We start from the raw sequence: 13,028 nt of genomic DNA, 5'->3' as shown, positions 1-13,028 counted from the left end.
GTGTCTACATCATCTTCTTCTTTATCTTTAGACCCCCACATAAATCTAAATTATTGGAATGTTTTCCTTTCATATTTTTAGAAAAGAAAATTGAATGTTGATTTTGAATTAAATGGATGCATGGGGAAGATGTAACTTCTGACATTATTGGTCAAAGGAATACATCTGAACTTCTACTCAACTCACCACATTACTTACCCTTCTACTACTTCCTTTCTTTCTTTTTTCTCTATTCAAATAGTTTTACTAGTTTTTCAATTTAAAACAATTTTTCCTTTTTTAATGTCTTAGTTATAGTTCAAACGTATTTAACTAAACTACGTTTAAATTGCATAACAACACTCTCATCATTATCAACACATTGTGTCAATGAAATTAATGATGTTTATATCACTAATTTGATACATTCCTCATCTCTCCATTTTTATTTTTACAAGTAATTTGAACTCCACTATTCATTATTTTCAATTTGCTTAGAGTGAGACAACTTACCAAAGGTTTTATATATATATTGATTAAAAACAAAAATATATATCTTGGATGATTCAAAATAGACTATGGATAACACAATTTGGACAACAAGAACTAAGAGATAATTAAACACAATCAGAACAAAAAAAAAAAAAAATCAAGTCTTCGATTACTTAGTATTGTTGATTTGAAATTAAAATTAAATGACTTGAAATGAGAAATATAGTTCATTTAAAAAAAAAAAAAAAAAAAAAAAAACTTTGCGGTAAAAGTCATCATTCTCTAATGATAATATCCATAGTTAATCACCATTAAAAAGAAAAAGGAAAAGAAAAAAGTGAGAATGGTTAATTGTTATTCATAAATTTAAGGAGCCATTTTTAGATAATAATAAAAATATAAAATCAACTTTCTACTTTTTATTCTCTTTCCTAATATTTGATGACATTAAAGTTTAATCTAAAATTTAGGAATTTGATTCCCTTATCCTCAAGGTTCATATATATCTAAGTATGAACCATTAATTAAAGCTTTAAAACAACCAAATAACTTTCATTTTTGTTTGAGAAGGTTAGTTAATGGTGGAAATTAAACATGAGAAGAAGGAATCTGCTGAAAAAGAAAGTGATTTTTTTTTTTTTTTATCGATTCCTATATGTTTTTGAGTTTGATATTCCGATGTAGAAAGTCTTGTTTCTTACCTGTAAAGTTATTTAAAAGTTTAAGAGATACTTAAAAAAAAAAAAAAGAACTTTTTAGTTAAACCAACCAACCTCCATTCTTTTTCTTTTCTCTTATATATCCAACCTTTTTCTTTTATCTTTTCTCTGGTTTTATTTTCTTATTAAAGTAAATTTGGAAATGGGAGATAAAGAAAAGACGGTTGAAATGTTACTACTTTTTGTTATAAATTTTTTAGTACAACAATTGAGAGATGAATTTCAACAATAGTTATCGTGATTACTAGTACATTCATTGGGATTTGATCTAAGATAATATTATATGCTAAAATAACTTTGGATGAAACTTGTGATGAATTAATATAGTAGTCATTAAGACGATTAGAAAGTGTGAACGAGAAAGTTTGGTTTCAAGTTTACAACAAAGATATATTTTTTTACCAGATGAAACCATGATACAAAATTAAGAGGACATGAGTTTAATTTTTTTAAAGCAAAATCCAAAACCGGAGGGAATTAAGATTCAATTTTATGTCATCAGATTTGCTATTTGGACGAATATACATTTGATAGATTTTGGAAAGCTATTTATTTTTATCAAAGTATAAAGTAAAGAGTGAGTTGGATGTACATATGGCAAAGCTACCTTTTTCCACTTCTCACAATTTACGACAAATACAACTCTTAAAATATCCCCAACAAACAGTTCAAACAGGAAGTTACCATCAACTGCTAACCCAAAGAGTCCAGAAATCTAGACTACAACACTCCCATGAGTTATGGGAAAATTTAATTTTTGTTAAATCACTTAACCCAAGAGCTTTCATTGACAAGTTAGCAGAAGATCCAATTATATCAAGAAAAATACTTGGTTACATCAGGAACCGCATATCTTTTTGCAACTCACCCAGTTATCTAGTGAGCTAGAGATGAATGAACGGATGTCAATGGATCGATAGAAAAGAAAGGAAATGGTTTCACTTCCTGGGATACCTTGAAACTTCAAGGTAGAAAGTTTGAAAGTATTCACTCCATATATTACTACACATCCCCACTTTAGCGTTGATGATACTTGTCTCATATCACTACAAAATAATTTACACCTACAATAACATCAAGCAAAGTTTCTTTACAAGTCCTACCCGATTTGATTTTGGTCACGACTTTGGTCCTCACCCAATAACATAATAAGAATAAATTGGAAAAAATTTAACAAGATATTCAGAAACATTCAATTTGAGGCAGTTTACATACCAGAAAAATAGCAAGCTACAAAATTTGCTGATCTTCAGGCTTCAGCCACAGAACACGTTTGTTGACATCTTAAATGACAGTCGTTGAAGGAACGTTGAGGTTTAAATTAGAGCCCTTAGGCAGAGTCTTGATCAACAATGAGTGACATTTAACCTGATGCTTCAGTCCACGATAAGGTGTTTCTTCTTTTTCCACATCAGAAGCCCCTCTTTCTTTTGGCTATCACATTATAGATGAGCTAATTCTCTCATCCAGCACTAGAAGCAAGAAGAAGTGACTGAGCTTTTTCCAGCTTCCTTAGTCCTTTTGCTTTCATGAGTCTCCTCAATTCATCCACCGAATCCCACTTTCCTATTGACGCATAGAAATTTGATGCCAGCACGTAATTCCCTGCCTTGTTCGGATCCAATTGAAGGAGTTTTTTGGCAGCAAACTCACCCCTGGAAACATCTTGGTTGTGATTACAAGCATTAAGTACTGCTGCCCATATTTTTGAAGTAATCTTAACACCACACATCTCCATATCATGAAACAGACTCCATACTTCATCAATCTTACCAGCTCGGCCTAATACATCTATGAAGCAGGCATAGTGTTCTGGACCTAGACATGAGCTATACTTCTCCTTCGCCAAATAAAAACATTCTTGTCCCTGCTGCACCAACCCTGAATGCCCACAGGCAGATAAGACAGAAAGGAACGTCACTGAATTTGGCAAGACTCCAGTTCTTCCCTCTACCATTATCTTGAACAGTTCAAAAGCTTTTAGCCCATCTCCATGACTTCCGTATGTTTGAATCATGCTGCTCCACGATACTACATTCTTATGACACATTCCATCGAACACTGCTCGAGCATTCAAAACTTTCCCACATTTAGCATACATATCGAGCAAGATATTGCACAATTGAGTATTAGATGTCAAACCATGACGAACCGAAACACAGTGAATTTGCTTCCCTATCCATAGATCTGAATTCTCAGAGCAAGCATGCAGGGCACTTGTTAGTGCAATTGCATTAGGTCTCATCTTGCTCATCAATGAAAAAGCCTCTTCATATCTTTTATTCCTAACACATCCAGAAATTAAAGAATTAAGTATGATATCATCCTTTCTACAATTTAAGCTAGTGTAAACTTTCACGGCTTCACTAATACACCCAACACTAGAGTAAAAATCAACCAAGGCGGTACCCAAAACAAGCATATCTCTGTTCATCACTACAACCACCCCATGAACTTGCTTACCCAAACGATAATCTTCCAAGGCAGCACAAGCTTTAAGCACAGAACACAAAGTAAACTCACTAAACTCCACTTTCTCTCTCTTCATTTCTTCAAACACGTTTAATGCTTCCTCAGCAAGACCCTCCCTCAAAAAGCTAGATAACAACGAATTCCAAGCAACCACGTCCCTCATTTCCATCTCTTCAAAGACCTTAACAGAGTCATCAAGAAGTCCACATTTAGAGTACATGTCCAAGATGGCAGTTTTAGTTACAATCCCAGAATACGCACCTGTTTTTATGATTAACCCATGGACTAGTTGGCCATATTGGGAGGTGGGTAATGCGGAGCATGCAGCCAAGACAGCGGTGAGAGTGTGGGCAGTGAGAGGAGAGAAGGAGCGGTGCATTCGACTGAAGAGAGACCATGCGTCAGATTGACGACAGCCACGCACATAGGAGGTGAGAAGGGAATTAAGGGAAGGAATATCTGTTTGAGGCAATTCATCGAACAGTTGGTGGGCAAGGTAGCAGAGACCTTGAGAAGAACAGGGATTGAAGAATGTAGTAGTGGGGGAGTTGAAAGCAGAAAGAGAGGAAATCAAAATAGGGAAACACAAACGTGAAAAGGGCTTAGCAACGATAGAGGAATGCATTGTTTGAACATTTGTAAAGGACCGACCTTTACAAACATTCCGGTCCGGCAGCGCCGACTACTAAACGTTGTTATGTATTATATAATATTTCAATTGGCCACTCTCCAAATAACTCTTCAAAATTCATACTTTCATCAAAACAATATATTCTAATGGTTTTTTTTTATCTAAAACTTTATCAATTTCATACTTGTTCCTATATTTTATAATTCATTCAACTCATCAGAGAACTTTGCATAATAATATTTGAAACAAGGTAGGGTTAAAATTGTAACAAATTTAGCAAGAATGGATGCAACTTAACAAGTTTTGGGGTTTCAAATTAAATTTTCAAATTGTAACCTTTTGAAACCTAAAAACTAAATTGAAACCAAAATGAAAAAACTTGAACTAAAATTTAACATTTAAGACAATAAAGATAAAACCTATGGACCCTTTCCAAAATTCAATTATATCTTTTACGGTTCTAATTTTGATTTTAATAAGTCATTTACCTGACATTATCTAGAGTATCAAGTAATTATTGGACGAAATTTCGTCTTTGATGAACAAATGCCCTTCATTTATGTGTAGAGTATTGGAGTTTCCCTCCTTACACAATCACAATCAATTGATATCACTAACCATCTTACTACTTGCTAGCAGATATTAAACAAAATAAATCCATCTAACTTTACAATGCTTGAATTCGTCCTTCATAACCATAGTGCTTCAGCAGCCCTTCATCTTGCCTCCAATTTTCTTTCACTTTTACTTCAATCTGTACAACCATCATTTTGTTAACACTTACATTCAATTCCAAACAACATTCATATGGGTATTTAAGTACACTGGATTGGTCATAGTGAGCTAAGAGGTCGAATATCTGATCCCCATCCCAGTTGTTGTACGAGAAAAACGGAGTTTTGACAAAATTGAAGAATCAATACCTCAAGATAGACTTTCTTTTGCAAGAAATCTTCTATATCGAGGCGAGCAGCTGTTGCAAGCAGTTTTAGAGCCTTTCCTTCCTATTTAACAATCAGATTGCAATGTTAGACATCGGAGTCTCATTGTACTCGCAACGGTGAGGGAAATAATTATATACGCAACCAGTATAACGTGATATGATTTTTAAGAGTAGTGCTTGAATTTACCTTCCCGATGAGAATAATTTTCTGAGAATTTTTCTCAACGACAATTTCTGTTTGAATAAAATCTTTTGCACCTGGTCTACTCTTGTAGCTCACCACATTCACCTGGGAAGGACCAAAATTTCAGCATCCATAAATACTTTCTAAACTATTGATGAATTGATAATGAAAGAGAAAAAGATCAACGGTGCACCTGACATGCATAAGGAACTTCATTGCGATATTGCATGAATATCTTTTCTCTAACAATTTCAGAAACAAAAAACCTTTCTGGATGTTCACTTACTATATCCTGAAAATTCATAGGAAAAAAGGTAAAGGCGTTCATATTAATCCATTCCTGAAATGTTGACTACTTCCCCAAAAAATTCAAGGTATTATAGAAGGACGATTCTTTGTATAATCAAAATTTCACATCCTGGAAGTACTAAACTGTTTCTAACTGATTAATCAAATAAAAAAGATGTTGCTTGATGAATATGAGCAACATATTATCGGCAGACTATCCAGCTTCAAAACCATTATCTTTTATATTATTTTATTTTCGAACTATACTTCATTCTTAGGCATCAATCTTAGACATCGCATTCACCATCTTGACTAGCATATTCCATTCTTCTAGTCCATCTATAACTAAATGTAAGAGACTTCTAATCATTTAACAAGTGACGTCAAATTGCTTAATAAATGGTTATATGCGAATGTTGAATACCATATGATGATGATGCAAATTGCAATCTCCCAAACTTTATCTATTAATGGAACTGACAAAATAATATAAAATGAAAATATTTAAGTTTAGTGATCGAATATAAGTTTCAAAGCGACCTTCACATTCTTACAAACTGCGGTTTCATCAAGGTAATTATGAAACTTTCCTAACACCAGCTTAGCTTAATCGTTAAGGGCCCCAATACCATCACTCGAGGGAGAACTTTCAAATCCCAACCCACATTTTATTAAACTCAAAAAGAAAATGCAACAACTTTTGTGTAATTTGAAGCCTGATCGACGCATTCAACATCAGTATGAAAAGAACAGCAAAAAAGAGCTGAATACATACCTTTGGATAATAGGCTGGTCCAAGAGGGAGTTTGGAAAGTATCCATTCCCTCACATCTTCTATCCCATGGCCGTACTTGGCACTCACAGGTATAACCTCATCGACATTAGTAAATTTTTCATACCACTACAAAGTCGAGATTTCTTTGAGATGAAGCAAAATATTAAACGAACAAACAAAAGGAGTGTAAGAAAGAAGAGTTTTTCTAAATGAGTCTATGCGAACACACCTACAAAAACATCAAGCAATGGGTTCTGACCTCAAGTTTCTTTGCAATTTCACCCGGTTTGATCAAATCTTTTTTATTTAAAACCAGCAAGGTGGGAGGCATTTCTTTGAGGTCTCCTACACCTCCTTCCAAAATCTCATCAATCTAAAATTACCCAATAAAAAAAAAAGGTTAAGAGTAGGAAAAGAAGCCAATATATTCAAAAGCATGAACTCGAGAAAACATACTTTCTGAGGCGCTTTACACGCATCAACAACAACCAAAACACAGTCTGCATTAACGGCCGCACTGCGTACATTCTTCATCATCATGGTATCCAACTTGTGCATTTTCTTCTCAATGACACCAGGTGTATCATAAAGTATCACCTGCATTTAAGTGATTGACCAAACTAATAAGTTGTAGCATATACTTTTTATTTCTCATCATACATATGAAATCTTCTCTTGGAAATCCTAGCTAGTCTCCGTATGATAGAGAAGGTTCACATTTTTATTACTCAAACAAGTATAAAAGGAATGGATAAATCCTCCCAACTCTTCGTATCTTATTCTACATCACCATGAATCAAGCAACTTTTGTTCACATTGTATCATTTGGTCTAACCGTTAACATCCGAGAATATGCAGGATTATACACAAAGGATCTCTTTGGCCCTTATGGAGATTCATGTTTTTCAAAATTTTCAGAATCACTAATCTGTGTGAATCCAAAACTATCCACAAAAATGCATTTTTACCCTTTTCAATGTCTAATTGCTAGCAACTATACTCCCTTAACAGAAGTATTCTAATCCATAACGAGTAATGCCAAACCTGATACTCCGGTCCAGAACATATACCCAGAATCCGGTGCCTCGTCGTTTGAGGTTTATCCGTAACAATGGACAATTTCTGCCCTATCAATTGGTTTACAAGAGTACTCTTCCCAACATTCGGCTTCCCTACTAGAGCCGCATATCCTGCACGTTCATCCATAACCACTCACAATTCAATTTCCCTTTCATATTCATCAGAGAGAAGAAGAATACAAACCGCTTCTATGGTTAAGGTCGCAGGGGTATCCAAGCTCCTCCATCTCGTAATCGTCAAGCAAAGTCAAGTTTCTATCAGGTTTCTCATTCAGAGACAAAAAGGATAACTCATCGTCAGAGTACGAAGAGCTCGCCCCTTCACCGCCTGTTTCTTCTTCTTCTTCTTCAATGAGTTCATCGTCGCTAACGCTAACGCTAACCAATTGGTTCTTAAACACAGAACTCTGCGTCCTGTAAGTTGAATGCCTAGCTCGGACTTGGAATGGAGGGTGGGTTTGGCGGGAAAATTGAGGCAATGGAGTTTGCTTGTCGGGACGAGAAATGAAGATGGCGTTTGAATAAGAAAAATTAGTATGGTGGAATTTACTCCGGGAAAGAGTTGCCGGTGCCTGTAATGCGAGCTCCATCGTCGGAGCTTCAGCGATGATGAGAGATGTCGCAGTGGTTGATGATAGCGGAATCAGCCTGGCAGTGTAGATAAACACCGATACGGTGCCGTTTTGAAAGGCAAAGACATGAAACTTCGGGCTTTTTTTCTGTAACAAGGCCCCAAGTGTTATTGGGTTTCTTCTTGCCCCAAAGAAGGATAACATGTCAACCTAATTATAATTGGGAAATTGTAATTATGAATCATAATTAACGATAACTAAGGATGCAATGTTTAAACAAAAATTGTAAATATAGTAAACTTTTCATAAAATTTCAAAACTTTTGCTATATTCCTGAATTTTTCAAAATATTGTTATATATTCGATTATTTTGAATCTAAGGAGTAAATTTACCACTATCCCAATTATAATTAACTCATTTTAAAAATAATAATTAAACATATAACAATATTTTAGAAATATTGTAAATGTAGTAAAATCTATCTTTTGATAGATTTCGATAGACCAATATTTACAACATGGTTTATTTTCACTAACCAACATCCTCAAAATAGTCTCTTTTAAAACAAAAATAAAAGTTGTCACTAATCTTTTTTACGGTGTGATTGAACAGCGAACTAGAGTAAATAAATTTTAATAAAGTAAAAAAATGGTATGCAAAAAATAGAGTTGAATTCGAGACTTAAATGTGTAAGGAGAAAGTGTTAGCACCACTTAACACCCAAAAAACGGTGGTCAATGCTTTTTCTTTCATTTTTCCTTCAAAGCTTAAATTTAAAATATCGTTTGATTTTCTTTTTTTACATCATTTTAAAACGACGTCTTATTTTACTTTCATTACTCCCATATTCAAAGCAACGATTTTCTAAAATAAGTGGAAGAAACTCCATCAATTTAGACTATATTGAGAAAATATATATATATATATATATATATATATATATATATATATATATATATATATATATATATATATATATATATATATATTTATTTATTTATTGCTTTTTCACTTCAAGAAAGTGAGAAATTAGTATGATTTTTCAAAATCCGTCATTGTTCTAATAAATAACTTTTTAAAAAAACTTTAATTAAATTTTTTTTTTTTTGGATCAAATCTTGGACTCTCAATAATTCTAAAAAATTAGACTCTCAGATTTCCTTTATTACATTGGAGGATTTTGTTTAAGGAAAACGTTATAAGTTATTAATATTAATTAGAAAATCTTATGAAATTATTGATTAAATTTTGGAAATTTGAAAAGCATACAAAAATGTATAACATTATATACAAATAGATTTTTGAAGTAAAAGAATTTTAAGACATTTTAAAAAATTTGATCAGAAAGGATTTTAAGATTTGAAAAAGAAATAAAATGGAGCTTAATACGAAAATAACAATGAAGCAAACATAAAATATATATTGAGATTTTAATAAATAAATATATATATATATATATATATATATTACAGATCGATCTCGAACTCCCAAATTCAAAACAGTTTCTTGCCCCAACAAAAAGGCGAGACTTCCAAATTTTTAATTTTTTAAATTTCCTCATTAAATTTAAAAAAGAAAGAGAAGGGAAGGAAAATGAAACATTACTAAATTAAATTATCACATGCATTAATATCAAGAAAAGAAAATAAAAAGAATGAGTGGATAACGAAAAGCAAAGAAGAAGAAAAAAAGAAAAACATAAGACTAATATACAAAACAGTGAAATTTAGGTTGAAAATGGGAGAAGAAAGAAAAGGAAACGAAAAAGAAAAGAAAGAAGAAAAAAGAAATCAAGAAAAAGAAAACAGAATCGGAAAAGCAAAAAAAGAGAGAAAATAAAAGAAAAGAAAAGAAAACAAACCGTGGGCGGCAAAACTGTCGCCCACCCCTTCAACAAAAACAATAATAGAAATAACAATACTAATTATTATTATAATAAATATTACAATAATAAGTTGCTTTTTTTAAAAAAAATTATAACTAAACAAATGTATCTTTTAAATTTTCACATATATCTAATCCAAAATAGATTCTCTTGTTTTTAGATCATAAAACAAAAATTATTAATGTAACAAATAAATCAAAACATAATAAATATATATTTAAAAAAACATAAATATAAAAGCAATAAATAAAGTACAATAAAGTAAAAAAAAATGTAAAATGGATGTTTAAGCAATAAATAAATTTGGGCATAATGTAAAACAAAAAAAAAGTAAATAAATAAAAATAAAATACATAAAACGAATAGTAAATAAATAAAAATAAAATACATAAAACGAATACAACAAACATAACAAATAAATAAATAAGCATACTAAGCAATAATAAATAACAAAAGAAGTACATAAATATGAAAAGGAAAAAACATAATAAAGTAAAAAAAGAAGAAGAAAATATTAAGCAATAAATAAATAAATACATGAAAAAAAAAAGAAATAATACATAAATATAAAAATAAACATAATGAAAAGAAATAAAAAAGACATTAAAGCAATAAATAAACATAGAGAAAATAAAACATAAAGAAAATAAACACATAAATGAACACAATAAAGTAAAAAGAACATAAAATCAATAATAACAAAAAAAGGTAGAAATATATATAAATAAAAAAGAGAAAGAAGAAAGACATTAATGAGATAAATATACTTTCTTTTTGTTATAAACTTCCAAAATAAAATAAAAAAAAGTTGGATTTTTTTAGACTCTTAACTTCAAGAAATTAGTTAAAGAAAAAGAAGAAAACTCTTTGAGAAATTTTGTAGGGTTGTGGATCTTTTGTTTTTTTAGGGCACACTTTCTCTTTTAAAATATCAAAGATAGAAAACAATTTTGTTCATAAAGGCAAAAAATATTGCCCTTTAAGGATATGCTCTCCTTTTGACATAATTTGAAAAACCTTCCCTAACAATAAAGAACTCAAAGGATGTATGAAAATGAAATTTTGGAAAAGTAGTATTAAAATAAGATCAATCAAAATAGGTAGCTACAACTATATTTCCAACTATACCATATTTTTACGTTATTGATCACTTGTCTCCATAAATCAAATCTAATATTATGTTTTACGTCAAAGTTTAATATCAAAATTTATAATCCATAGTGTTAGGAATTATCATCTTCCTTGAAATCTTCATTTTCCTACTCTGTTTTTCTTTTTGCATTTGTTAGGGTGCACATAGTTAGTATAATCCTATTGTGATTGTTGAATATGAAATTTTGAGAACAATCACAAACTGTCACATCATTTATTAAATTAACGATAAAAATACAAATAATTAAATTTGGAACTAATTAAAAAAATTGATATGCGTCCCAAATTAAAATTGAGACATAAATTGGTCAATTCTGATGATGGCACGTGTTTTCATAAACAATTAAATATTATTCACTTGTACTCAGTTCAATCGAGCCCAACAATGAGCTTAATTTAACCCAAAGACTAAATATGACCAAAATACATGTGGTACCAAACTCAAGCCAATAAAACGCACGAGATAACTCTATAAATAGAGGAGTTCTCCTCATTTGTAAAAGGGAGAAATTTAAGGTCTAGTGAGAATTCTTACCAAAGCTAAAAGATTCCATAACTCCAAAAGTCGACCACCCTCTTTGAAGATACAAGCCTTCTTCCAAGACTCCAACTTCAAGAACATCACGTGCTCCACTTCCTCAAATAAAGCGTAGGCGTTCAACCAACTTCAAGAACGACATCATGTGTTATGTTTTTCCTATCAAGCATAGGCGTCAACCAACTTCAAAAAAATCACGTGTTCTGTTTCCTCAAATCGAGCGAAGACATTCAATCAATTTCAAGAACATCACGTGCTCCGCTTCCTCAAATCGAGCACATATGTTCAATCAACTTCAAGAATATCACGTGATCCACTTTCTCCAAATCAAGTGTAAACATTTAACTGAGAGAGAATCAATGGATCAAATTCTAGAGATCGAACCATATCGCATCAAATCAATAAAAATACAACATCAACACAAATTCAACTCAACGAATCAAATTTATCTGAAAATCTTGTGCGAACAATGATATGTTACTTTGTTTTGTTTGTTTTTTTCATTTTCTTTCTCTCAATTTGTTGTGTTAATTTTCTCATGAATATAGGGTATAAAAATGAAATTTTGAATAGAGATGACAATTGCGTTAGAGCAATGATAGACATAGTCATCCCTAACTCGGTAGTCGATACATTATAAAATGTTATAGTGCATCTCGATGAAACCAAAATGTTAGATTTTTCATATGTTAATTATAATGATGCTAATGAAAAAAAAAATCACCTATACAAAATTCTCTAATAAACTAACCATCCATGAAATTGAAATTAAAAGCTTTGAAGATACGGAATTCACTCAAAGAAAAATTTGTCCAAAAGATAAATGCTATATTATTCCTTTGATGGGTAACATTTGTATAGGAGGCATTGATGCTAATGTGTTACTTTTATTTATTGAAAGACTACTTTTATTTATTGAAAGACTACAAGCAATTCCATCCAAAAGTTCACTTAACTCGATCTACAAGAATGTGTAGAGTGGCTATGAAAGACGGGTGGAAGGCATAGGGACTCATGATAGTAGTATGATTAAGTTAAGTTTATGTTAGCTAAGAGTATTACAAGAGAAAAAAATACTTTCATGATGGCGGAAAGTTAAGAAAATAATCCTCAGCAACAATTGCACATGCACATCATAGAAAAGTATGCACAAGTTTTTATATTATTTAAAAGGAGACTTGACCTTTGAAAGAATAAACATTAATCAACCCTTCACATTGATTCACAGTTTAATTGTTTTGTTTAGAATTGGATGATGGAGAAATTTCAACTTATAGAGGATTTCATATAAATTCCGTTATTTATTATCATAGGAAAG

General features: G+C 31.5%; 2 protein-coding genes across 2 annotated transcripts; both read right to left on the bottom strand.

Moving 5' to 3' along the window:
- Window positions 1-2,109: 2,109 nt before the first annotated feature.
- On the bottom strand, window positions 2,110-4,470 carry LOC101217297 (pentatricopeptide repeat-containing protein At5g66500, mitochondrial). Its single transcript, XM_004146503.3, has one exon. It carries the CDS (start codon window positions 4,285-4,287, stop codon window positions 2,653-2,655), a length of 1,635 nt encoding a protein of 544 aa, XP_004146551.1. The 5' UTR covers window positions 4,288-4,470; the 3' UTR covers window positions 2,110-2,652.
- Window positions 4,471-4,810: 340 nt separating this feature from the next.
- Window positions 4,811-8,242, bottom strand: LOC101204144 (GTPase ERA-like, chloroplastic). The gene is made up of 9 exons (XM_004146448.3): window positions 7,747-8,242; window positions 7,528-7,673; window positions 6,940-7,080; window positions 6,743-6,856; window positions 6,484-6,609; window positions 5,614-5,712; window positions 5,424-5,525; window positions 5,217-5,297; window positions 4,811-5,047 (listed from the first exon to the last, which is right to left on the bottom strand). The coding sequence occupies exons 1-9, from the start codon at window positions 8,150-8,152 to the stop codon at window positions 4,961-4,963; spliced, it is 1,302 nt and encodes a 433-aa protein (XP_004146496.3). The 5' UTR covers window positions 8,153-8,242; the 3' UTR covers window positions 4,811-4,960.
- Window positions 8,243-13,028: the final 4,786 nt, after the last annotated feature.

The sequence above is a fragment of the Cucumis sativus genome, chromosome 4 (assembly GCF_000004075.3).
Source record: "Cucumis sativus cultivar 9930 chromosome 4, Cucumber_9930_V3, whole genome shotgun sequence".
Taxonomy (NCBI): Eukaryota; Viridiplantae; Streptophyta; class Magnoliopsida; order Cucurbitales; family Cucurbitaceae; genus Cucumis; species Cucumis sativus.
Note: the sequence above shows the minus strand (reverse complement) of the source record. Positions and strands in the feature narration are given on the sequence as shown.